The following is a 26986-nucleotide window of genomic DNA, read 5'->3' on the forward strand; positions in this document are numbered from 1 at the left end:
TGACATCCACAGCCAGTGACAAACCTGCAGCCGTGCCCGCTCCTCCCCCACTCCAACAGAGCACCAGGCGCGTGGATCCACTCCTCGTCCAGCTTAGCTCGGCACAAATTCCAGCGGGGAGTCCTCATTCACACACCTGAAACACCAACGCACAACAACGAGTCAGAAAAGGCAATCAGAAAAGGAATCAGCCTCCAACCACACTTTTCCGGCCAGCCGACGCCGCAGCCACACGAGCCCGTCGCCATCCTTGCCGCACCATCAGGCCCCGCCATCCACAGCCTCCTGCCGGCGCACTTCGGGCCGAAAGCAAAACTCCACCGAGCGAGGCCAAAAGCCAAACTCGCCATCCGGACGGAGCCCCGCGCTTCCCGCCGCCATCTCCAAGGACCGCCGCCACGCAAACGACGCTCCACGAGAGCGAGCGAGACGCCGGCTTCCCCGCCACGTCCAAACGAAGAGCGACGGCACCGGATCGCAGCGCGACGGCTCCCACCGCGCGACGCAGCGCGGCGCTGCCGCCGCCCGGGAGCCGCCCCGCTAGCCCCGGGCTGCGCTCCGGCACCCGCAGCCCTCGCGAGGCCGCGCGGCCCGCAAAGCCGCGAGCCGGGACCCGCCTCTGGCTGCCGGCGGCGCCGCGAGCTCCTCCCCCAACAGCCCCTCGATGCCTCCGCGCCGAGGCCCGACCCGGTTCCCGGCACAGAGCCCGCTCCTCCCGGCCCCGCTCGCCACGCCGCGCCGTGCCGGAAGTGCTCTCCACCGGCAGGAAGCACTTCCGGCCCGGGCCTTAGCATCCGCCTGCGGCGTCACGTTGCTAAGGGCGGCCTGGCGGCGGAGCGGGGCGGCTGCCGGATTCCTCTCGGATGGCGCTGGACCCGTGCGACTTTTCTCCTTCTCTCCTTCTCCTTCCTCCCCCTTTTCCTTTCCCTTTTCTTTCTTTCTCTTCTCTTTCCTTTTCCTTTCTTTTCCTTTCTATTCCTTTCTTCTCTTGGCCTTTCCTTTCCTTTTCTCTTCCTTCTCTTCCCCTTCACAGTTCTCTTTTCCTTCCCTTTCTTCCTTCCTTCCCCTCCATTCCCCTCTCCTCCTCTCCCCTCCCTTCCCTTTTCTTTCTCTCCACGCTCTCTATCCAGCTCTGAAGTGGAGATGCCTCCATGTCAGCGGTTGATGGGCTGGTTCGGCCCGGTTCCATGACCAGCGGGGCGGAGGGATCCGCGGGTCCGCAAAAGGGAAACAGGGGATCCCAAAATGATTGAAAACAGTGGCAACGATCTGAGGTGCAACAAACTCATTTCCTAAATATGGTATCAGCAAAATAGAATGAGAGAGAGAGAGAGAGAGAGAGTGTCTGAAAGGTGGATAGGCTTCACCACAGCACTGAGGTGAGAACTGCGGTCCAGTTGAGCCCAGGAAGAAAAGCAGGCGGAGAAGCGCAGGCGAAGACGAGAACATCAGGGGACTTGGCCAGGAGCTGTATGTCCTTGCTGACCGCAAAGCCCCCTGGGGAAATGTGGTTCTTCTCCTCCTCCAGACAGGCACCCACAACTTGAGCATCAGCAGTCAAACCCCCAGTGCATTACATGATGTGATGGTGTGGAATGCTGATAACCCAAAGCATAAAACCATGACATTCCCCCCTTATTCTACATCACTACATCATGCTTAATACATACAAACAAAATAGGAGTCGTCCCCGGACTCGTGAAGGAAAAGGGTGACAGAGAACAAAGGGGAAACCACTGGGTACCAATGTGACAGCTTTCTATGGGGGGGAGGGGCGGGGAAGTTTGGTGGGAAAGAAAACACCCGTGAATTCTGTTTCTCTCCACCTCAAGAAGGCTTTCCTCTCTCTCTCTCACCACAGCCTCATAGGCAAGTTGATGACATACCAGCTAAAAAAGAGGGCTACGAGGTGGGCATAAAACTACCCCAAGGGCCAGACAGAGAGGGCTGTGAGAACTGGCAAAAACCTCAGCTGGAAGCCAGTTGAGAGAAAGGTGCCCTGGCCTCTACCCAGCACCAGTAACGTTCCACCACTCCATCAAGGACCTGGCAGCACAGTCTGCAGATGATGCAGAGGTACGAGGAGCAGTTTAAACAGCACATCATCGTGCAGTAATTCAAACTCAGAAACTCAAGGAGCGACAGGAAAACACTTGGCAAAGCAGTCGCCCTTCATGGCTCAGCAAAGTGCCCTCGCAGCACCCTGGCACAACACGCGGCGCTGCCGTAACATGCTTGAAGCCACTGGAGCTGCAGCAGCGCAGCACGGCTCAGTGTCCTCCAACCTCGAGGCTGAGCTCTGCTGCGAGGCACATTCACCTGCCGCCCACCCGCTGCCCTCTCCTCCTCCCCGCTCCCAGCGCTGCTCTTCACACCATCCCACCCACACCTCAACTCCTCGTGCCCCAATGCCAGGCTGACGTGCAGGCCACGGCTGCCCGCGTGCAGCTGGGCTTCCCGGGCAAACAGCAACCCTCAGCACAGCCCAAGGCTGAAAAAGCCACCAGGAAGAGAGGCAAGCTCAAGGGGCTGAGTGCAGGGACGCCTTTCTTCCTCCCGGGCCGCTTCCCCTCCTTCGTGCTTTTGCTAGCGGTCCTTGGAGAGCAAGGGCAGGCTCACAGCCTGTGGCCAGCAGTTACAGGTGGGCTGAAAGGCCACCCGTTGGGAAGACCAACAAGGAAACGGGGGAAAACCAGCAGAATTTCAGGGGAGAGCCGACCGGTTCACGGCCCCGCGACTGCCAGCCCAAGCACGGCACCTTTTGACCAGCTACGGAAAGAGGCAGCACTGTGTGGAAAAAGTCGGTTTCGCTTTTATTCAATGCAAAAGGCTCTGGGTTGTATTTATATCAACACAGCCCAAAATGAAACCCCAGCGCCCAGGGTTTCTCCTTACAATGAGTCATTCAGCCTCCAGGCAGACACAAGGAGAAGCCTGACCCTGTGGCTACGTCAGCTCCTCTCCCTCCAGGACCGGCTAGCCGTACTTCCATCTCACACTAGACCGGCCCTGGCCCTGAAGAGACGCAGCCTGAAGGAACACAGCCTCTCCATCTCTTGCCATAGATGAAGACCTGCCTCTGGCAAGCCCTCTTTGCTTGGAATGCAGCACAAGCCCTTCCCTTCCAGGTGCCTTAGTTCCGCTGCACTGTCCGTGACATGGAAAGCACGGCCATGCCACAAAACCGGACGCCGACTCAGTCCGCTGCCTTTGGTGCCACCTCCGAGGAAGCATTCCAGCTGATTCGAGTGTCCTGTGGGCCTTCTTGCTCAAGCCCTTCTCGGTTCTTTTTGCTCTCCTTCTGGGCTTTCTTCCTCAGCAGAGCAGCACTTGCCTTGGCTTTCTTCACTGTCTCACCAGACCGAGTCCCAAGACTGTGCCAGTCCTACAAGAATCAAGGCAGAAACGGTCAGGGAACCTTCACAGGTAACAAGTGGCTGACAGCTCGCTTGGGGAGCTCAAGTCACCGCCCGGGCAGCTGTGGCTGCCAGCACTGGAAATCGCCTTCCTGCCATCAGGGCACACCAGAAACTCCACCTCTATCTCCTGCCCAAAAGTCCCATACGAACTGGAACCCAAAGCCATCTCCTGCAAGGCAGCGCCTGCACACGGCTTGGACACTGCCTGGCAGCACACACAGCACAGCAGCAGCAGATGAGCTTGCACCCCAAGGCTCCTGGCGTGCATCAGGAACACGCGCACACGGAAGGAAGGGCAGGACAAACGACGGCACTCTCAGCAGTGCCGGGCACACCACCGTAGGACACAGCTGCAGATTGTTCCCTCCCTGCCCATTGCCCGTGCCTTTCTATCAGCCTCAGAGAGCACGACTTACTGGCTTATGGCACCTGGAAACTGGCACGATTACAGCCAGCGCACAGAGCAGCTGCAAAGCGGCTCCACAGAAGAGATGGTGGCACAGCACGTTCTCCACCAGCGTGGGCTCGGGGATCTCAGCTGGGAGAAATGCCCTTCAGCACCACACAGCAGGCAGCCTGCTGCTCTCCTACTCTCAAGGAGGCTGCTTTCTACAAGAGGGGAGAAGGAGTCGTTATTCTCTCACGCACGCTGCTGTGACAGGCGCACTTAGAGCTGTTCTGAACATCTCCTTGCTCTACTGACCCAAGAACAACGAAGGACACGAAACTTGCAGCTGCATCGTCTTTTACCGCCTGCCGAGGAAAAGGTTCCTCAAACTTGAGCATTGCTCCACTTGCAGGCGAGGGGAGCAGGAGCTGAAAAGGACAGGTGGGCATAAAAGAAGGGCAAAGCTTAACAGAAAGCAGACCTGCTGCAGACAGTGCCACCAGCTGTGTTTGAACAGCAGTGCCTCAGCGCACGCTCACAGTAAGGCACACCTACCTTGCAAGGGCCGCTCAGGAAGGTTGTGACACAGGCACCCATTGCTCCATTGCTCCCCTGAGCCCCAACTCCATTTCTCAGCCACTCACATGCCTCGATGTTCTGCAACAGAAAAGTCACAAGACGGAAATTCAGTTCATTGCAGACGTCCTCAAACCTCCCTTCTCAGGGCAGTCGCACTCATTTCTCTGCGTGAGAACTCGGGGAGGGCTTACCGAGTGAGCAGCATTTACTGCCAGTTGGCAGCAGCAACCTATGCCTAACTCTAAACTCCTAACAGTAACCTATGCCTAACTCTAAACTCCTAACAGGAACCTATGCCTAACTCTAAACTCCTAACAGGAACCTATGCCTAACTCTAAACTCCTAACAGGAACCCATGCCTAACTCTAAACTCCTAACAGGAACCTATGCCTAATGCTAAAACTGAACTGAACACTAACACTAAGCTAACACTACAATCAACAACAAAGCCCAGAAGTGGGACCTAACTCCTACAGGGGGAAGATGGAACCGGAGGCCCACAGAAGCGCAGAGGAGCAACAAGGTGGAGGAGGAGCAGATGGTCAGCAATGCCACCCAGCTAATGCCGGGGGCGGGGGCCACGCAGCGGGTAGGGAGCCGAGCGCCCGGACCAGTGATGGCGGAGCTGTAAGTGCGCCAACACAGGGCCTGGCACGGTGGTGTGGTGCCAGGCCAGCTGTGCAGCAGGCGGATCCACCTCCATGGGCTCCTCTGGAGGTGGATCCACCTCCATGGGCTCCCCATGGTCGCTCACAGCGCTGGCCCGGGCGCGAGGGAACCGGGCTCCCTTCCTCCTCTCCCTCCTCTGCCTGATGGTCATGGTGGGCCCCCTCCTCCTCTTCGCTTCTGGGGCCCCCAGCTCCCTCTTCCCACTTATAACTACTCTCTCCTGCTCTCTCGCTCTCTTAGTGCTGGACATGGCTGCCACCTGCCCAGCACGCTCAGAAAAGAGTGCGCCGGCTGGGGCGGCAGTGACCAAGGTGACGGCTGTGACATGGGGAAGGTTCCACAATGGCACCTGTGCTGCTGCTGGGAGTGGCGTTCCACACGGGATGAGGAGGGGGCTGCAGGGCTGCACGGCGGCTAGAAGGTGCTCCCTGTGCCCAGCGGGCAGCCCTTCTCTGTGGCGAACAAGATGGCACAGAGGAGCCGAAGCCAAGGAAAGGGCCCTAAGCCTCCTTCGCCCTTGGGTTGTTCCCCGAAAATATGGCTTTTTCTCCAAGAAACCCCTGTTTTTAAATTAAATCTGGGCTTTGTCCCCTTAAATATGGCTTTTTCTGCCAGAAATCCCTGCTTTTCCATTAAATCTGGCATTTTCAAACAGAAATCACTGATTTTCCATTAAATCTGAGCTTTTCTCCCAAAAATCCCTGTTCTTCCCATTATATCTGGGGTTTTTCACCTTACATATGGCTTTTTCTCCTAGAAATCCCTGTTTTTCCCCGTAAATCTGGGGTTTTTCCCCTTCTATTGGGGGTTTTCTACCATAAATCCCTGTTTTTCCCCTTAAATCCGCAGTTTTTCCGCTGAAATAAGGCTTTTTCTGCCTGAAATCAATCTTCTCCCTCTTAAATCCGGGGGTTTTCTCCTTATACTTGGCTTTTTCTGCTAGAAATCCCTGATTTTCCCATTAAATATGGCTTTTTCTCCTAGAAATCCATGTTTTTCTCATTAAATCTAGGGTTTTTCCCCTGAAATATGACTTTTTCTGCAACAAATCCCTGTTTTGACCCTTAAACCAGGGGTTTTTCCCCTTAAATATGACTTCTTCTCACAGAAATCTCTCTTTTGCCCTCAAATATACATTTTTTTTGCCACAAAAACCTTTTTTTCCCCCTTAAGTTGGGATTTTTACCCTTAAATAAAACTTTTTCTGCAAGAAACCACTGTTTTTGCCATTAAATTAGGTTTTTTTTCCCCTTAAATAAAGCTTTTTCAACTAGAAATCCCTGTTTTTCCCATTAAATCTGGGGTTCTTCCCATTCAATATGGCTTTTTCTCCTAGAAATCCCACTTTTTACCCGTAAATCTGGGGTTTTACCCATGAACTCCCAGATTTTCCCCTTAAATCTGGGCTTTTCTACAAGAAACGTGCCGTGCTCCTGACTGATGGCAGTCTGAAAATCTCCCTCTCCCTCCCCCCACTCTACTAAGGCACCAGTTCTCCCAAGCAACAAACACAGTCACACACAACGGCAGGCCTGGCTCGTCCCGAGAAGGGACGTCCACAGGAAGCACATCTTCACAAACCTTCTTCCAGCTCCCCGCCCTCCGGCCAACACAGCACCCACGCGCCTTGCTCCACTGCCCGCCCGGGCTTTGCTGCCTACAACTAGGCCCTACGGGGCCTCCTCCTTCACACACCCGAAACACCAACAAAGCTCCGCACTCGCACGGCCTTCCCTGAGAGGAAGCTGCCCCCCGACCCCGCAGCACTCGCCGGCGCCGCACGCATCGCCTCTGCGTGCCGGCAGCACCGCCAGCTCCTCCCCCGAGCGCCCCTCCATGCCCCATGCCCCCGCACCGAGGCCCGACCCCGTTCCCAGCACACAGCCCGCTCCTCCCGGCCCCGCTCACCGGCCCGCCGCCGCCATGCCGCGCTGCCCCGGAAGTGCTCTCCGCCGGCACGAAGCACTTCCTGCCCCGGCCCTACCAACCGCCTGCGGCGTCACGGTGCTAAGGGCGGCCTGGGGGCGGCCCGGGGCCTGGACGAGGGGGACGGGCAGCTGGGGGGGTCCGCTGCCGGATTCCCCTCGGGTGGCGCCGGCGGCATGCAACTCGTCTTCTCCTTTTCTTCCTTTTCCCTTTTCCCCCTTTTGCTTTCCTTTGCCTTTCTTTTCTTTTCTTTTCTTTGCCTTGCTTCTCTTTTCTCTTCCTTTCCTTTTCTCTTTCTCTCTTCTCCTTCACATTTCCCTTTTCCTTTCCTTTCATTTCTTACTTTCTCCTCCTCCCCTCCCCTGCCCTGCCCTCCCCTCCCTTCCGTTTGCTTTCTGTCCACACGCACTCTGCACATCTCCAGTGGACATGCCTGGAGAAGATCACCTACGCAGGCAATAAATGGCTTGTGCTGTGCCTCACTGCTTTGTGCTCTTGAAAGACTCTGATTTGTTTTGCCCTTTCCTAACCCCCAGGTATCAGGAGGGCCCGGCTGGCTTTGCTGCGGAACCTTATCACCCCACAGTCTGAAGACTTGGGGGAAAAGCCCAGCAGCTCCGTAGCTGCCAAGGGAAGACTTCATGCCCTGGCCTTCATACAGCCCGGCTCTCCCCGCTCTGCTCTGCTCTCCTGGCATCCCCTGCAGCCCCTGCGCTGCGACAAACACGAGCGCGGCTCGGGCCCAACGCCCTCCCTGCTGCACGCCCTCTCACGGCCCCATGTGCTGCACCCACACCACTGCCCCAGCCCCGCAGCCCTCCTGCAGGCAGCGCAGCCCCACGCACCGGGCTCGGCCCCAGCCCCGAGGAGCTGATGGAGGTGACTCAGCCCCCGCTGCATCCACACCCAAACCTAACACGCACTAACCGCTCCTCAATACTCCGTTTCCCTCCTTTGCAGCCAGCTCCTTGGCTGCACGCAGCCCGACAATCCGCTCTTTCCTCTCCAGCAGTGCAGCAGGCAGGCGGGCAGGCAGGCAGGCAGGCAGCAGAAGACAGTGCCGTGTAGCACGCTGGACCCAGTGCACCGTGCAGGCTCCTTCGTGGAAGGAGGAAGACGCCAACGCGCCAAGCCAAAATGGCAGGCAGACACTCTTGACGTGCGGCCTCTGCTCTCCTCTCCTCTCTCGGGCTCCGGCTCAGCAAGGTGCCCTCGCAGCACCCAGACGCTCAACACGCGGCGCTGCCCATGACGCGCTCACAGCCATTGCAGCTGAAGCAGCGCAGCACGGCTCGCTGCCCTCCCGGCTCACGCCTGAGCTCTGGGCCCAAGGCGCGCTCACCTGCAGCCCTCCCGCTGCCCTCTCCTCCTGCCCCACTCCCAGCGCTGCTCTTCACACCAGCCCACCCGCACTTGAACTCCTCGCGGCTCAACGGGAGGCTGACGTGCAGGCCACGGCTGCCCGCAGCTGCAGCTGGCCTTCCCAGGGCAAGCAGGAACAGTCAGTGCTACACAAGGCTGAAAAAGCCACCAGGGAAGCTTGAGTGACGAGCTCAAGGGGCTGAGTGCAGGGACACCTTTCTTCCTCGCGCGCTGCTTCCTCTCCTTTTCTTTCTCTCAGTCCTCACAGAGCAAGCTGATGCTCACACTCTTCGCTAGCAGTTACGCTTTGGCTGAAAGGCCACCACTTGGCAAGACCAACATGGAAACGCGGGAAAAGCAGCTCCATCTCCAGGGAGGGACGTGAAGCCGGCCGGTTCATCGCCCTGCCGCTGCCAGCCCAAGCCAGGCATGTTTTGACCAGCTACTGAAAGAGGCAGCACCAGGTGTAACAGGTTTGTTTCCCTTTTATTTTAAACTAAGGGATTTGGGTTGCCTTTTGTAGATATGTCAACAGACAATAAAATAGCCTGGATACCGCTCGTGACCAGCCACATGCGGTAAGTTCACCTCATCATCAACATTCTGAAACAGCTATCGAGCTGAAGGACCCTGAAGGAACGCAGCGTCCCCAGCTCTTGCCAGACATGAAATCCCGCACAGGCAAAGTCCGATTTGTTTGTCACGCATCAGAAGCCCTTCCAGCTTCCTCAGTTCCTCTCCAATGTCTGGGCAAGGGAAAGCACGGCCACGCCACAAAACCAGACGTACAGTCCGCTGCCTTTGCAGCACCTCTCAGCAAGCATTCCCGCTGCTTCCTTTGGCCTTTGAGGCTTATCGCTCAAGCCCTCACCGTTTCTTTTTGCTTTCCTTCTTGGCTTTCTTGCTTAGCTGTGCAGCACTTGCCTTTGGTTTCTTCACCGTCTCCCAAGTCTTAGACTCCAAGCCGTCCCAGTCCTACAGGAATCAATTCACAAACAGTCAGGGAACTTTCTGACAATTGCCCCACAGCTCGCTTTGGGAGCTCAAGTCACCTGACTGGGCAGCTCTGGGTGCCAGTACTGCAAATTGCCTTCCTGACATCAGGGCACAACAGAAACTCCACCTCTGTCTTCTTCCCAAAAATCCCACGTAACCTACAGTCTACAGGCCTTTCCCGCAAGGCAGTCCCTGCACAGGGGGGCGCCCTGCCTGGCGCTCACAGCAGCAGCAGCACGATAAGATGAGCTTGCACCTCCAGGCTCCTGGCGTGCCACCAGGAACAGCACGCACGCCAAAGGAAGCACAGAACAAACTGCCGCACTCTCAGCAATGCCGGGGCGCGCTACCGTAGGCAACGGCTCCAGCTTGTTCCCTCCCAGCCCATTTCCTCTGCATTTCTATCAACCTCTATCAAACAGAGCGCTACTTACTGTCTCTGGGCACTTGGAAACTGGCAGGATTATGGCCCACACGCACACAAGCTGGAAAACGGCTCCAAAGAAGAGGCCGTAGCGCAGCACGTTCTCCATCAGCGTGGGCTCAGGGGTCTCAGGGGGCGAGAAATGCAGCTCAGCGGCCATAGCGCACACAGCCTGCTGCTCTGCTGCTCTCCAGGAGGCTGCTTTCTACAAGGGGGAAATCATCGAGAGCCATCATTCCATTCGTGCGCCCCGACGGTGTGACTTCCTGCTAGCAAAAACTCCCAGCCTGACTCAGAGACGTGCTCTCAAGATATCCTTGGTCTTCCGACCCAACCACAAGGAGGGACGCCAAACTTGCATTTCAGCAAGAGCTGAACAGGCAAGAATCAACTTCTCCCTGAGCTTGATCGCACATGCACGACCACTGTCTCATGAACACTAACAACAATATTATTCATACCAGCAGTCGCACATTTGCATCTACCTGGGAACGTACGTGTTCACGGCCTTGCTGCTGCTGCTGTGCCGTACGGCACCAAGCACAGCAATAAAGCACGCAGAAAGCCCATCTGCTGAGGACAGGGGGATGAGCTGGGCTCACGCCTAAGCACTGCTTACTGCAAAGGAAGGCACACCTACCTGGCAACGGCCACGCAGGATGCTCGAGACACAGTCACACACTGTTCTCCTGAGGCCCAGCGCAATGTCGCAGCCACTCACACTCTGCTCCTCGACGGTCTGCAACACAAAAGTCACAAGCTGGAAATTCAATTAATCCAAGATGCCATCGGGCCTCCGTGCTCACGGCACTCGCACTCATGTCTTCGGACCATCAATCAGGCGTGTGCTTACCGAGTGAGCGCTGCTCACTTCCACTTGACACGAGCAATCTACCCCTAACTGTCAAGTATGAACAGGAACCTATGCCTAACACTAAAACACTACAAGTAACCTATGCCTAACTCTAACATAAGAACAGGAACCTATGCCTAACACTAAAAGACTACAAGTAACCTATGCCTAACTCTAAAATATGAACAATAACCTACTCCTAACACTAGAACGTGAACAATAACCTACTCCTAACACTAACACTAAACTTAACACTAAAATCAACAAGCAAACCAGGGACGGGGACATAACAGAGTGAAGATGGAGCTGGGGGCCCGCAGAATTGGCTCCAGAGGAGGCTCGGAGGAGGAGCAGATGGTAACTCATGCCACCCAGCTAATGCTGGGGGCGGGGGCCGCGCAGCGGGTAAGGAGCCGAGCGCCTGCACCAGCGGCGGTGGAGCTGTGATGGCGCCGATGCGGGGCCTGGCACGGTGGTGTGGTGCCAGGCCAGCTGTGCCGCAGGCGGATCCACCTCCATGGGCTCCTCTGGAGGTGGATCCACCTCCATGGGCTCATCCAGAGGTGGATCCACCTCCATGGGCTCCACGGAGGTGGTCACAGCGCTGGTCCAGGCGCGATGCAAACGCACTCTCTTCTCCTTCCTCCTCCGCTTGATGGTCAAGGCGGCCCCCCTCCTCCTCTTCGCTACTGGGGCCCCCAGCTCTCCCTTCCTATTGGAAATAGGGCAAGCTTCGCCCCTCGCTCTCTTTGCTCCTGACATGGCTGCCAGAGCTCACAGAGGCGAGTGTGTTGGCCGGGGCAGCGGTGACCAAGGTGACGGCTGTGATGCGGCGAAGGTTCTAAAATGGCAGCCGCACTGCTGGCAATGGCGTTCCACATAGCATGAGGAGGGGGCTGGAGGACAGGGCACGGGACGGCAGCTAGAAGGCGCTCCCTGTGCCCAGCGGGCAGCCCTTCTCTCCGGCAAGCAAGAGGCCACAGAGGAGCCGGCCCCGAGAAAAGGGCCCTCGGCCTCCTTCATCCTCTCCCTTCTTCCACACGCGAATCTGTTGGGGCTGGGACACGCAGCACACAGCGCCATGTTCAGGGGCCTCCCGAGCCCAGCGCCAACAACAGCAGGCTCCAAAGCGCACCTCACCACGCCTGCCTCCTGGCACACACAAGCTCCGCTTTCCACCTTAGCATCCAGCGCCTCTTCTTGCGCCTCACGGCTGGGGATTCAACCATTCCCTACCATAAATACGGCCAGCTGCATTTTCACTACAATCACTCTGACTCCATTCCACATCCGCGCACAATGCTGGCACACACACACGGGGCCACCCTGGCTCACCGATGCTTCGCGGGGACCCGCACAACAGCATGAGCAAAGCAGGCAGAAACGTGCCGTGCTCCTGACTGATGGCAGTCTGAAAATCTCCCTCTCCCTCTCCCTCCCCCCACTCTACTAAGGCACCAGTTCTCCCAAGCAACAAACACAATCACACACGACGGCAGCCCTGGCTCGTCCCGAGAAGGGACGTCCACAGGAAGCACATCTTCACAAACCTTCTTCCAGCACCCCGCCCTCCGGCCAACACAGCACCCACGCGCCTTGCTCCACTGCCCGCCCGGGCTTTGCTGCCTACAACTAGGCCCTACGGGGCCTCCTCCTTCACACACCCGAAACACCAACAAAGCTCCGCACTCGCACGGCCTTCCCTGAGAGGAAGCTGCCCCCCGACCCCGCAGCACTCGCCGGCGCCGCACGCATCGCCTCTGCGTGCCGGCAGCACCGCCAGCTCCTCCCCCGAGCGCCCCTCCATGCCCCATGCCCCCGCACCGAGGCCCGACCCCGTTCCCAGCACACAGCCCGCTCCTCCCGGCCCCGCTCACCGGCCCGCCGCCGCCATGCCGCGCTGCCCCGGAAGTGCTCTCCGCCGGCACGAAGCACTTCCTGCCCCGGCCCTACCAACCGCCTGCGGCGTCACGGTGCTAAGGGCGGCCTGGGGGCGGCCCGGGGCCTGGACGAGGGGGACGGGCAGCTGGGGGGGTCCGCTGCCGGATTCCCCTCGGGTGGCGCCGGCGGCATGCAACTCGTCTTCTCCTTTTCTTCCTTTTCCCTTTTCCCCCTTTTGCTTTCCTTTGCCTTTCTTTTCTTTTCTTTTCTTTGCCTTGCTTCTCTTTTCTCTTCCTGTCCTTTTCTCTTTCTCTCTTCTCCTTCACATTTCCCTTTTCCTTTCCTTTCATTTCTTACTTTCTCCTCCTCCCCTCCCCTGCCCTGCCCTCCCCTCCCTTCCGTTTGCTTTCTGTCCACACGCACTCTGCACATCTCCAATGGACATGCCTGGAGAAGATCACCTACGCAGGCAATAAATGGCTTGTGCTGTGCTTCACTGCTTTGTGCTCTTGGAAGACTCTGATTTGTTTTGCCCTTTCCTAACCCCCAGGTATCAGGAGGGCCCGGCTGGCTTTGCTGCGGAACCTTATCACCCCACAGTCTGAAGACTTGGGGGAAAAGCCCAGCAGCTCCGTAGCTGCCAAGGGAAGACTTCATGCCCTGGCCTTCATACAGCCCGGCTCTCCCCGCTCTGCTCTGCTCTCCTGGCATCCCCTGCAGCCCCTGCGCTGCGACAAACACGAGCGCGGCTCGGGCCCAACGCCCTCCCTGCTGCACGCCCTCTCACGGCCCCATGTGCTGCACCCACACCACTGCCCCAGCCCCGCAGCCCTCCTGCAGGCAGCGCAGCCCCACGCACCGGGCTCGGCCCCAGCCCCGAGGAGCTGATGGAGGTGACTCGGCCCCCGCTGCATCCACACCCAAACCTAACACGCACTAACCGCTCCTCAATACTCCGTTTCCCTCCTTTGCAGCCAGCTCCTTGGCTGCACACAGCCCGACAATCCGCTCTTTCCTCTCCAGCAGTGCAGCAGGCAGGCGGGCAGGCAGGCAGGCAGGCAGCAGAAGACAGTGCCGTGTAGCACGCTGGACCCAGTGCACCGTGCAGGCTCCTTCGTGGAAGGAGGAAGACGCCAACGCGCCAAGCCAAAATGGCAGGCAGACACTCTTGACGTGCGGCCTCTGCTCTCCTCTCCTCTCTCGGGCTCCGGCTCAGCAAGGTGCCCTCGCAGCACCCAGACGCTCAACACGCGGCGCTGCCCATGACGCGCTCAAAGCCATTGCAGCTGAAGCAGCGCAGCACGGCTCGCTGCCCTCCCGGCTCACGCCTGAGCTCTGGGCCCAAGGCGCGCTCACCTGCAGCCCTCCCGCTGCCCTCTCCTCCTGCCCCACTCCCAGCGCTGCTCTTCACACCAGCCCACCCGCACTTGAACTCCTCGCGGCTCAACGGGAGGCTGACGTGCAGGCCACGGCTGCCCGCAGCTGCAGCTGGCCTTCCCAGGGCAAGCAGGAACAGTCAGTGCTACACAAGGCTGAAAAAGCCACCAGGGAAGCTTGAGTGACGAGCTCAAGGGGCTGAGTGCAGGGACACCTTTCTTCCTCGCGCGCTGCTTCCTCTCCTTTTCTTTCTCTCAGTCCTCACAGAGCAAGCTGATGCTCACACTCTTCGCTAGCAGTTACGCTTTGGCTGAAAGGCCACCACTTGGCAAGACCAACATGGAAACGCGGGAAAAGCAGCTCCATCTCCAGGGAGGGACGTGAAGCCGGCCGGTTCATCGCCCTGCCGCTGCCAGCCCAAGCCAGGCATGTTTTGACCAGCTACTGAAAGAGGCAGCACCAGGTGTAACAGGTTTGTTTCCCTTTTATTTTAAACTAAGGGATTTGGGTTGCCTTTTGTAGATATGTCAACAGACAATAAAATAGCCTGGATACCGCTCGTGACCAGCCACATGCGGTAAGTTCACCTCATCATCAACATTCTGAAACAGCTATCGAGCTGAAGGACCCTGAAGGAACGCAGCGTCCCCAGCTCTTGCCAGACATGAAATCCCGCACAGGCAAAGTCCGATTTGTTTGTCACGCATCAGAAGCCCTTCCAGCTTCCTCAGTTCCTCTCCAATGTCCGGGCAAGGGAAAGCACGGCCACGCCACAAAACCAGACGTACAGTCCGCTGCCTTTGCAGCACCTCTCAGCAAGCATTCCCGCTGCTTCCTTTGGCCTTTGAGGCTTATCGCTCAAGCCCTCACCGTTTCTTTTTGCTTTCCTTCTTGGCTTTCTTGCTTAGCTGTGCAGCACTTGCCTTTGGTTTCTTCACCGTCTCCCAAGTCTTAGACTCCAAGCCGTCCCAGTCCTACAGGAATCAATTCACAAACAGTCAGGGAACTTTCTGACAATTGCCCCACAGCTCGCTTTGGGAGCTCAAGTCACCTGACTGGGCAGCTCTGGGTGCCAGTGCTGCAAATTGCCTTCCTGACATCAGGGCACAACAGAAACTCCACCTCTGTCTTCTTCCCAAAAATCCCACGTAACCTACAGTCTACAGGCCTTTCCCGCAAGGCAGTCCCTGCACAGGGGGGCGCCCTGCCTGGCGCTCACAGCAGCAGCAGCACGATAAGATGAGCTTGCACCTCCAGGCTCCTGGCGTGCCACCAAGAACAGCACGCACGCCAAAGGAAGCACAGAACAAACTGCCGCACTCTCAGCAATGCCGGGGCGCGCTACCGTAGGCAACGGCTCCAGCTTGTTCCCTCCCAGCCCATTTCCTCTGCATTTCTATCAACCTCTATCAAACAGAGCGCTACTTACTGTCTCTGGGCACTTGGAAACTGGCAGGATTATGGCCCACACGCACACAAGCTGGAAAACGGCTCCAAAGAAGAGGCCGTAGCGCAGCACGTTCTCCATCAGCGTGGGCTCAGGGGTCTCAGGGGGCGAGAAATGCAGCTCAGCGGCCATAGCGCACACAGCCTGCTGCTCTGCTGCTCTCCAGGAGGCTGCTTTCTACAAGGGGGAAATCATCGAGAGCCATCATTCCATTCGTGCGCCCCGACGGTGTGACTTCCTGCTAGCAAAAACTCCCAGCCTGACTCAGAGACGTGCTCTCAAGATATCCTTGGTCTTCCGACCCAACCACAAGGAGGGACGCCAAACTTGCATTTCAGCAAGAGCTGAACAGGCAAGAATCAACTTCTCCCTGAGCTTGATCGCACATGCACGACCACTGTCTCATGAACACTAACAACAATATTATTCATACCAGCAGTCGCACATTTGCATCTACCTGGGAACGTACGTGTTCACGGCCTTGCTGCTGCTGCTGTGCCGTACGGCACCAAGCACAGCAATAAAGCACGCAGAAAGCCCATCTGCTGAGGACAGGGGGATGAGCTGGGCTCACGCCTAAGCACTGCTTACTGCAAAGGAAGGCACACCTACCTGGCAACGGCCACGCAGGATGCTCGAGACACAGTCACACACTGTTCTCCTGAGGCCCAGCGCAATGTCGCAGCCACTCACACTCTGCTCCTCGACGGTCTGCAACACAAAAGTCACAAGCTGGAAATTCAATTAATCCAAGATGCCATCGGGCCTCCGTGCTCACGGCACTCGCACTCATGTCTTCGGACCATCAATCAGGCGTGTGCTTACCGAGTGAGCGCTGCTCACTTCCACTTGACACGAGCAATCTACCCCTAACTGTCAAGTATGAACAGGAACCTATGCCTAACACTAAAACACTACAAGTAACCTATGCCTAACTCTAACATAAGAACAGGAACCTATGCCTAACACTAAAAGACTACAAGTAACCTATGCCTAACTCTAAAATATGAACAATAACCTACTCCTAACACTAGAACGTGAACAATAACCTACTCCTAACACTAACACTAAACTTAACACTAAAATCAACAAGCAAACCAGGGACGGGGACATAACAGAGTGAAGATGGAGCTGGGGGCCCGCAGAATTGGCTCCAGAGGAGGCTCGGAGGAGGAGCAGATGGTAACTCATGCCACCCAGCTAATGCTGGGGGCGGGGGCCGCGCAGCGGGTAAGGAGCCGAGCGCCTGGACCAGCGGCGGTGGAGCTGTGATGGCGCCGATGCGGGGCCTGGCACGGTGGTGTGGTGCCAGGCCAGCTGTGCCGCAGGCGGATCCACCTCCATGGGCTCCTCTGGAGGTGGATCCACCTCCATGGGCTCATCCAGAGGTGGATCCACCTCCATGGGCTCCACGGAGGTGGTCACAGCGCTGGTCCAGGCGCGATGCAAACGCACTCTCTTCTCCTTCCTCCTCCGCTTGATGGTCAAGGCGGCCCCCCTCCTCCTCTTCGCTACTGGGGCCCCCAGCTCTCCCTTCCTATTGGAAATAGGGCAAGCTTCGCCCCTCGCTCTCTTTGCTCCTGACATGGCTGCCAGAGCTCACAGAGGCGAGTGTGTTGGCCGGGGCAGCGGTGACCAAGGTGACGGCTGTGATGCGGCGAAGGTTCTAAAATGGCAGCCGCACTGCTGGCAATGGCGTTCCACATAGCATGAGGAGGGGGCTGGAGGACAGGGCACGGGACGGCAGCTAGAAGGCGCTCCCTGTGCCCAGCGGGCAGCCCTTCTCTCCGGCAAGCAAGAGGCCACAGAGGAGCCGGCCCCGAGAAAAGGGCCCTCGGCCTCCTTCATCCTCTCCCTTCTTCCACACGCGAATCTGTTGGGGCTGGGACACGCAGCACACAGCGCCATGTTCAGGGGCCTCCCGAGCCCAGCGCCAACAACAGCAGGCTCCAAAGCGCACCTCACCACGCCTGCCTCCTGGCACACACAAGCTCCGCTTTCCACCTTAGCATCCAGCGCCTCTTCTTGCGCCTCACGGCTGGGGATTCAACCATTCCCTACCATAAATACGGCCAGCTGCATTTTCACTACAATCACTCTGACTCCATTCCACATCCGCGCACAATGCTGGCACACACACACGGGGCCACCCTGGCTCACCGATGCTTCGCGGGGACCCGCACAACAGCATGAGCAAAGCAGGCAGAAACGTGCCGTGCTCCTGACTGATGGCAGTCTGAAAATCTCCCTCTCCCTCTCCCTCCCCCCACTCTACTAAGGCACCAGTTCTCCCAAGCAACAAACACAATCACACACGACGGCAGCCCTGGCTCGTCCCGAGAAGGGACGTCCACAGGAAGCACATCTTCACAAACCTTCTTCCAGCACCCCGCCCTCCGGCCAACACAGCCCCACGCGCCTTGCTCCACTGCCCGCCCGGCTTTGCTGCCTACAACTAGGCCCTACGGGGCCTCCTCCTTCACACACCCGAAACACCAACAAAGCTCCGCACTCGCACGGCCTTCCCTGAGAGGAAGGCTGCCCCCCGACCCCGCAGCACTCGCCGGCGCCGCACGCATCGCCTCTGCGTGCCGGCAGCACCGCCAGCTCCTCCCCCGAGCGCCCCTCCATGCCCCATGCCCCCGCACCGAGGCCCGACCCCGTTCCCAGCACACAGCCCGCTCCTCCCGGCCCCGCTCACCGGCCCGCCGCCGCCATGCCGCGCTGCCCCGGAAGTGCTCTCCGCCGGCACGAAGCACTTCCTGCCCCGGCCCTACCAACCGCCTGCGGCGTCACGGTGCTAAGGGCGGCCTGGGGGCGGCCCGGGGCCTGGACGAGGGGGACGGGCAGCTGGGGGGGTCCGCTGCCGGATTCCCCTCGGTGGCGCCGGCGGCATGCAACTCGTCTTCTCCTTTTCTTCCTTTTCCCTTTTCCCCCTTTTGCTTTCCTTTGCCTTCTTTTCTTTTCTTTTCTTTGCCTTGCTTCTCTTTCTCTTCCTGTCCTTTTCTCTTTCTCTCTTCTCCTTCACATTTCCCTTTTCCTTTCCTTTCATTTCTTACTTTCTCCTCCTCCCCTCCCCTGCCCTGCCCTCCCCTCCCTTCCGTTTGCTTCTGTCCACACGCACTCTGCACATCTCCAATGGACATGCCTGGAGAAGATCACCTACGCAGGCAATAAATGGCTTGTGCTGTGCTTCACTGCTTTGTGCTCTTGGAAGACTCTGATTTGTTTTGCCCTTTCCTAACCCCCAGGTATCAGGAGGGCCCGGCTGGCTTTGCTGCGGAACCTTATCACCCCACAGTCTGAAGACTTGGGGGAAAAGCCCAGCAGCTCCGTAGCTGCCAAGGGAAGACTTCATGCCCTGGCCTTCATACAGCCGGCTCTCCCCGCTCTGCTCTGCTCTCCTGGCATCCCCTGCAGCCCCTGCGCTGCGACAAACACGAGCGCGGCTCGGGCCCAACGCCCTCCCTGCTGCACGCCCTCTCACGGCCCCATGTGCTGCACCCACACCACTGCCCCAGCCCCGCAGCCCTCCTGCAGGCAGCGCAGCCCCACGCACCGGGCTCGGCCCCAGCCCCGAGGAGCTGATGGAGGTGACTCGGCCCCCGCTGCATCCACACCCAAACCTAACACGCACTAACCGCTCCTCAATACTCCGTTTCCCTCCTTTGCAGCCAGCTCCTTGGCTGCACGCAGCCCGACAATCCGCTCTTTCCTCTCCAGCAGTGCAGCAGGCAGGCGGGCAGGCAGGCAGCAGAAGACAGTGCCGTGTAGCACGCTGGACCCAGTGCACCGTGCAGGCTCCTTCGTGGAAGGAGGAAGACGCCAATGCGCCAAGCCAAAATGGCAGGCAGACACTCTTGACGTGCGGCCTCTGCTCTCCTCTCCTCTCTCGGGCTCCGGCTCAGCAAGGTGCCCTCGCAGCACCCAGACGCTCAACACGCGGCGCTGCCCATGACGCGCTCAAAGCCATTGCAGCTGAAGCAGTGCAGCACGGCTCGCTGCCCTCCCGGCTCACGCCTGAGCTCTGGGCCCAAGGCGCGCTCACCTGCAGCCCTCCCGCTGCCCTCTCCTCCTGCCCCACTCCCAGCGCTGCTCTTCACACCAGCCCACCCGCACTTGAACTCCTCGCGGCTCAACGGGAGGCTGACGTGCAGGCCACGGCTGCCCGCAGCTGCAGCTGGCCTTCCCAGGGCAAGCAGGAACAGTCAGTGCTACACAAGGCTGAAAAAGCCACCAGGGAAGCTTGAGTGACGAGCTCAAGGGGCTGAGTGCAGGGACACCTTTCTTCCTCGCGCGCTGCTTCCTCTCCTTTTCTTTCTCTCAGTCCTCACAGAGCAAGCTGATGCTCACACTCTTCGCTAGCAGTTACGCTTTGGCTGAAAGGCCACCACTTGGCAAGACCAACATGGAAACGCGGGAAAAGCAGCTCCATCTCCAGGGAGGGACGTGAAGCCGGCCGGTTCATCGCCCTGCCGCTGCCAGCCCAAGCCAGGCATGTTTTGACCAGCTACTGAAAGAGGCAGCACCAGGTGTAACAGGTTTGTTTCCCTTTTATTTTAAACTAAGGGATTTGGGTTGCCTTTTGTAGATATGTCAACAGACAATAAAATAGCCTGGATACCGCTCGTGACCAGCCACATGCGGTAAGTTCACCTCATCATCAACATTCTGAAACAGCTATCGAGCTGAAGGACCCTGAAGGAACGCAGCGTCCCCAGCTCTTGCCAGACATGAAATCCCGCACAGGCAAAGTCCGATTTGTTTGTCACGCATCAGAAGCCCTTCCAGCTTCCTCAGTTCCTCTCCAATGTCCGGGCAAGGGAAAGCACGGCCACGCCACAAAACCAGACGTACAGTCCGCTGCCTTTGCAGCACCTCTCAGCAAGCATTCCCGCTGCTTCCTTTGGCCTTTGAGGCTTATCGCTCAAGCCCTCACCGTTTCTTTTTGCTTTCCTTCTTGGCTTTCTTGCTTAGCTGTGCAGCACTTGCCTTTGGTTTCTTCACCGTCTCCCAAGTCTTAGACTCCAAGCCGTCCCAGTCCTACAGGAATCAATTCACAAACAGTCAGGGAACTTTCTGACAATTGCCCCACAGCTCGCTTTGGGAGCTCAAGTCACCTGACTGGGCAGCTCTGGGTGCCAGTGCTGCAAATTGCCTTCCTGACATCAGGGCACAACAGAAACTCCACCTCTGTCTTCTTCCCAAAAATCCCACGTAACCTACAGTCTACAGGCCTTTCCCGCAAGGCAGTCCCTGCACAGGGGGGCGCCCTGCCTGGCGCTCACAGCAGCAGCAGCACGATAAGATGAGCTTGCACCTCCAGGCTCCTGGCGTGCCACCAGGAACAGCACGCACGCCAAAGGAAGCACAGAACAAACTGCCGCACTCTCAGCAATGCCGGGGCGCGCTACCGTAGGCAACGGCTCCAGCTTGTTCCCTCCCAGCCCATTTCCTCTGCATTTCTATCAACCTCTATCAAACAGAGCGCTACTTACTGTCTCTGGGCACTTGGAAACTGGCAGGATTATGGCCCACAAGCACACAAGCTGGAAAACGGCTCCAAAGAAGAGGCCGTAGTGCAGCACGTTCTCCATCAGCGTGGGCTCAGGGGTCTCAGGGGGCGAGAAATGCAGCTCAGCGGCCATAGCGCACACAGCCTGCTGCTCTGCTGCTCTCCAGGAGGCTGCTTTCTACAAGGGGGAAATCATCGAGAGCCATCATTCCATTCGTGCGCCCCGACGGTGTGACTTCCTGCTAGCAAAAACTCCCAGCCTGACTCAGAGACGTGCTCTCAAGATATCCTTGGTCTTCCGACCCAACCACAAGGAGGGACGCCAAACTTGCATTTCAGCAAGAGCTGAACAGGCAAGAATCAACTTCTCCCTGAGCTTGATCGCACATGCACGACCACTGTCTCATGAACACTAACAACAATATTATTCATACCAGCAGTCGCACATTTGCATCTACCTGGGAACGTACGTGTTCACGGCCTTGCTGCTGCTGCTGTGCCGTACGGCACCAAGCACAGCAATAAAGCACGCAGAAAGCCCATCTGCTGAGGACAGGGGGATGAGCTGGGCTCACGCCTAAGCACTGCTTACTGCAAAGGAAGGCACACCTACCTGGCAACGGCCACGCAGGATGCTCGAGACACAGTCACACACTGTTCTCCTGAGGCCCAGCGCAATGTCGCAGCCACTCACACTCTGCTCCTCGACGGTCTGCAACACAAAAGTCACAAGCTGGAAATTCAATTAATCCAAGATGCCATCGGGCCTCCGTGCTCACGGCACTCGCACTCATGTCTTCGGACCATCAATCAGGCGTGTGCTTACCGAGTGAGCGCTGCTCACTTCCACTTGACACGAGCAATCTACCCCTAACTGTCAAGTATGAACAGGAACCTATGCCTAACACTAAAACACTACAAGTAACCTATGCCTAACTCTAACATAAGAACAGGAACCTATGCCTAACACTAAAAGACTACAAGTAACCTATGCCTAACACTAGAACGTGAACAATAACCTACTCCTAACACTAGAACGTGAACAATAACCTACTCCTAACACTAACACTAAACTTAACACTAAAATCAACAAGCAAACCAGGGACGGGGACATAACAGAGTGAAGATGGAGCTGGGGGCCCGCAGAATTGGCTCCAGAGGAGGCTCGGAGGAGGAGCAGACTCATGCCACCCAGCTAATGCTGGGGGCGGGGGCCGCGCAGCGGGTAAGGAGCCGAGCGCCTGGACCAGCGGCGGTGGAGCTGTGATGGCGCCGATGCGGGGCCTGGCACGGTGGTGTGGTGCCAGGCCAGCTGTGCCGCAGGCGGATCCACCTCCATGGGCTCCTCTGGAGGTGGATCCACCTCCATGGGCTCATCCAGAGGTGGATCCACCTCCATGGGCTCCACGGAGGTGGTCACAGCGCTGGTCCAGGCGCGATGCAAACGCACTCTCTTCTCCTTCCTCCTCCGCTTGATGGTCAAGGCGGCCCCCCTCCTCCTCTTCGCTACTGGGGCCCCCAGCTCTCCCTTCCTATTGGAAATAGGGCAAGCTTCGCCCCTCGCTCTCTTTGCTCCTGACATGGCTGCCAGAGCTCACAGAGGCGAGTGTGTTGGCCGGGGCAGCGGTGACCAAGGTGACGGCTGTGATGCGGCGAAGGTTCTAAAATGGCAGCCGCACTGCTGGCAATGGCGTTCCACATAGCATGAGGAGGGGGCTGGAGGACAGGGCACGGGACGGCAGCTAGAAGGCGCTCCCTGTGCCCAGCGGGCAGCCCTTCTCTCCGGCAAGCAAGAGGCCACAGAGGAGCCGGCCCCGAGAAAAGGGCCCTCGGCCTCCTTCATCCTCTCCCTTCTTCCACACGCGAATCTGTTGGGGCTGGGACACGCAGCACACAGCGCCATGTTCAGGGGCCTCCCGAGCCCAGCGCCAACAACAGCAGGCTCCAAAGCGCACCTCACCACGCCTGCCTCCTGGCACACACAAGCTCCGCTTTCCACCTTAGCATCCAGCGCCTCTTCTTGCGCCTCACGGCTGGGGATTCAACCATTCCCTACCATAAATACGGCCAGCTGCATTTTCATTACAATCACTCTGACTCCATTCCACATCCGCGCACAATGCTGGCACACACACACGGGGCCACCCTGGCTCACCGATGCTTCGCGGGGACCCGCACAACAGCATGAGCAAAGCAGGCAGAAACGTGCCGTGCTCCTGACTGATGGCAGTCTGAAAATCTCCCTCTCCCTCTCCCTCCCCCCACTCTACTAAGGCACCAGTTCTCCCAAGCAACAAACACAATCACACACGACGGCAGCCCTGGCTCGTCCCGAGAAGGGACGTCCACAGGAAGCACATCTTCACAAACCTTCTTCCAGCACCCCGCCCTCCGGCCAACACAGCACCCACGCGCCTTGCTCCACTGCCCGCCCGGGCTTTGCTGCCTACAACTAGGCCCTACGGGGCCTCCTCCTTCACACACCCGAAACACCAACAAAGCTCCGCACTCGCACGGCCTTCCCTGAGAGGAAGCTGCCCCCCGACCCCGCAGCACTCGCCGGCGCCGCACGCATCGCCTCTGCGTGCCGGCAGCACCGCCAGCTCCTCCCCCGAGCGCCCCTCCATGCCCCATGCCCCCGCACCGAGGCCCGACCCCGTTCCCAGCACACAGCCCGCTCCTCCCGGCCCCGCTCACCGGCCCGCCGCCGCCATGCCGCGCTGCCCCGGAAGTGCTCTCCGCCGGCACGAAGCACTTCCTGCCCCGGCCCTACCAACCGCCTGCGGCGTCACGGTGCTAAGGGCGGCCTGGGGGCGGCCCGGGGCCTGGACGAGGGGGACGGGCAGCTGGGGGGGTCCGCTGCCGGATTCCCCTCGGGTGGCGCCGGCGGCATGCAACTCGTCTTCTCCTTTTCTTCCTTTTCCCTTTTCCCCCTTTTGCTTTCCTTTGCCTTTCTTTTCTTTTCTTTTCTTTTCTTTGCCTCGCTTCTCTTTTCTCTTCCTTTCCTTTTCTCTTTCTCTCTTCCCCTTCACATTTCCCTGTTCCTTTCCTTTCATTTCTTACTTTCTCCTCCTCCCCTCCCCTCCCCTGCCCTGCCCTCCCTTCCGTTTGCTTTCTGTCCACACGCACTCTGCACATCTCCAATGGACATGCCTGGAGAAGATCACCTACGCAGGCAATAAATGGCTTGTGCTGTGCTTCACTGCTTTGTGCTCTTGGAAGACTCTGATTTGTTTTGCCCTTTCCTAACCCCCAGGTATCAGGAGGGCCCGGCTGGCTTTGCTGCGGAACCTTATCACCCCACAGTCTGAAGACTTGGGGGAAAAGCCCAGCAGCTCCGTAGCTGCCAAGGGAAGACTTCATGCCCTGGCCTTCATACAGCCCGGCTCTCCCCGCTCTGCTCTGCTCTCCTGGCATCCCCTGCAGCCCCTGCGCTGCGACAAACACGAGCGCGGCTCGGGCCCAACGCCCTCCCTGCTGCACGCCCTCTCACGGCCCCATGTGCTGCACCCACACCACTGCCCCAGCCCCGCAGCCCTCCTGCAGGCAGCGCAGCCCCACGCACCAGGCTCGGCCCCAGCCCCGAGGAGCTGATGGAGGTGACTCGGCCCCCGCTGCATCCACACCCAAACCTAACACGCACTAACCGCTCCTCAATACTCCGTTTCCCTCCTTTGCAGCCAGCTCCTTGGCTGCACGCAGCCCGACAATCCGCTCTTTCCTCTCCAGCAGTGCAGCAGGCAGGCGGGCAGGCAGGCAGCAGAAGACAGTGCCGTGTAGCACGCTGGACCCAGTGCACCGTGCAGGCTCCTTCGTGGAAGGAGGAAGACGCCAACGCGCCAAGCCAAAATGGCAGGCAGACACTCTTGACGTGCGGCCTCTGCTCTCCTCTCCTCTCTCGGGCTCCGGCTCAGCAAGGTGCCCTCGCAGCACCCAGACGCTCAACACGCGGCGCTGCCCATGACGCGCTCAAAGCCATTGCAGCTGAAGCAGTGCAGCACGGCTCACTGCCCTCCCGGCTCACGCCTGAGCTCTGGGCCCAAGGCGCGCTCACCTGCAGCCCTCCCGCTGCCCTCTCCTCCTGCCCCACTCCCAGCGCTGCTCTTCACACCAGCCCACCCGCACTTGAACTCCTCGCGGCTCAACGGGAGGCTGACGTGCAGGCCACGGCTGCCCGCAGCTGCAGCTGGCCTTCCCAGGGCAAGCAGGAACAGTCAGTGCTACACAAGGCTGAAAAAGCCACCAGGGAAGCTTGAGTGACGAGCTCAAGGGGCTGAGTGCAGGGACACCTTTCTTCCTCGCGCGCTGCTTCCTCTCCTTTTCTTTCTCTCAGTCCTCACAGAGCAAGCTGATGCTCACACTCTTCGCTAGCAGTTACGCTTTGGCTGAAAGGCCACCACTTGGCAAGACCAACATGGAAACGCGGGAAAAGCAGCTCCATCTCCAGGGAGGGACGTGAAGCCGGCCGGTTCATCGCCCTGCCGCTGCCAGCCCAAGCCAGGCATGTTTTGACCAGCTACTGAAAGAGGCAGCACCAGGTGTAACAGGTTTGTTTCCCTTTTATTTTAAACTAAGGGATTTGGGTTGCCTTTTGTAGATATGTCAACAGACAATAAAATAGCCTGGATACCGCTCGTGACCAGCCACATGCGGTAAGTTCACCTCATCATCAACATTCTGAAACAGCTATCGAGCTGAAGGACCCTGAAGGAACGCAGCGTCCCCAGCTCTTGCCAGACATGAAATCCCGCACAGGCAAAGTCCGATTTGTTTGTCACGCATCAGAAGCCCTTCCAGCTTCCTCAGTTCCTCTCCAATGTCCGGGCAAGGGAAAGCACGGCCACGCCACAAAACCAGACGTACAGTCCGCTGCCTTTGCAGCACCTCTCAGCAAGCATTCCCGCTGCTTCCTTTGGCCTTTGAGGCTTATCGCTCAAGCCCTCACCGTTTCTTTTTGCTTTCCTTCTTGGCTTTCTTGCTTAGCTGTGCAGCACTTGCCTTTGGTTTCTTCACCGTCTCCCAAGTCTTAGACTCCAAGCCGTCCCAGTCCTACAGGAATCAATTCACAAACAGTCAGGGAACTTTCTGACAATTGCCCCACAGCTCGCTTTGGGAGCTCAAGTCACCTGACTGGGCAGCTCTGGGTGCCAGTGCTGCAAATTGCCTTCCTGACATCAGGGCACAACAGAAACTCCACCTCTGTCTTCTTCCCAAAAATCCCACATAACCTACAGTCTACAGGCCTTTCCCGCAAGGCAGTCCCTGCACAGGGGGGCGCCCTGCCTGGCGCTCACAGCAGCAGCAGCACGATAAGATGAGCTTGCACCTCCAGGCTCCTGGCGTGCCACCAGGAACAGCACGCACGCCAAAGGAAGCACAGAACAAACTGCCGCACTCTCAGCAATGCCGGGGCGCGCTACCGTAGGCAACGGCTCCAGCTTGTTCCCTCCCAGCCCATTTCCTCTGCATTTCTATCAACCTCTATCAAACAGAGCGCTACTTACTGTCTCTGGGCACTTGGAAACTGGCAGGATTATGGCCCACACGCACACAAGCTGGAAAACGGCTCCAAAGAAGAGGCCGTAGCGCAGCACGTTCTCCATCAGCGTGGGCTCAGGGGTCTCAGGGGGCGAGAAATGCAGCTCAGCGGCCATAGCGCACACAGCCTGCTGCTCTGCTGCTCTCCAGGAGGCTGCTTTCTACAAGGGGGAAATCATCGAGAGCCATCATTCCATTCGTGCGCCCCGACGGTGTGACTTCCTGCTAGCAAAAACTCCCAGCCTGACTCAGAGACGTGCTCTCAAGATATCCTTGGTCTTCCGACCCAACCACAAGGAGGGACGCCAAACTTGCATTTCAGCAAGAGCTGAACAGGCAAGAATCAACTTCTCCCTGAGCTTGATCGCACATGCACGACCACTGTCTCATGAACACTAACAACAATATTATTCATACCAGCAGTCGCACATTTGCATCTACCTGGGAACGTACGTGTTCACGGCCTTGCTGCTGCTGCTGTGCCGTACGGCACCAAGCACAGCAATAAAGCACGCAGAAAGCCCATCTGCTGAGGACAGGGGGATGAGCTGGGCTCACGCCTAAGCACTGCTTACTGCAAAGGAAGGCACACCTACCTGGCAACGGCCACGC

At 58.3% G+C, this 26986-nt stretch overlaps 4 protein-coding genes across 4 annotated transcripts; all 4 read right to left on the bottom strand.

The window, feature by feature from the left end:
• Positions 1 to 9210: 9210 nt before the first annotated feature.
• Positions 9211 to 9923, bottom strand: LOC306955415 (protein MANBAL-like; the record flags this gene model as incomplete). Its single annotated transcript, XM_079546701.1, has 2 exons — positions 9211 to 9318; positions 9774 to 9923. 2 exons carry the CDS (start codon positions 9921 to 9923, stop codon positions 9211 to 9213), a joined length of 258 nt encoding a protein of 85 aa, XP_079402827.1.
• Positions 9924 to 14740: 4817 nt separating this feature from the next.
• Positions 14741 to 15453, bottom strand: LOC306955413 (protein MANBAL-like; the record flags this gene model as incomplete). Its single annotated transcript, XM_079546698.1, has 2 exons — positions 14741 to 14848; positions 15304 to 15453. 2 exons carry the CDS (start codon positions 15451 to 15453, stop codon positions 14741 to 14743), a joined length of 258 nt encoding a protein of 85 aa, XP_079402824.1.
• A 4803-nt stretch (positions 15454 to 20256) lies between these two features.
• On the bottom strand, positions 20257 to 20969 carry LOC306955400 (protein MANBAL-like; the record flags this gene model as incomplete). The annotated part of the gene is made up of 2 exons (XM_079546683.1): positions 20257 to 20364; positions 20820 to 20969. 2 exons carry the CDS (start codon positions 20967 to 20969, stop codon positions 20257 to 20259), a joined length of 258 nt encoding a protein of 85 aa, XP_079402809.1.
• Positions 20970 to 25777: 4808 nt separating this feature from the next.
• Positions 25778 to 26490, bottom strand: LOC306955532 (protein MANBAL-like; the record flags this gene model as incomplete). Its single annotated transcript, XM_079546837.1, has 2 exons — positions 25778 to 25885; positions 26341 to 26490. The coding sequence occupies 2 exons, from the start codon at positions 26488 to 26490 to the stop codon at positions 25778 to 25780; spliced, it is 258 nt and encodes an 85-aa protein (XP_079402963.1).
• Between the last annotated feature and the right edge of the window lie 496 nt (positions 26491 to 26986).

This window comes from Tetrao urogallus (assembly GCF_951394365.1).
Source record: "Tetrao urogallus genome assembly, chromosome: 25".
Taxonomy (NCBI): Eukaryota; Metazoa; Chordata; class Aves; order Galliformes; family Phasianidae; genus Tetrao; species Tetrao urogallus.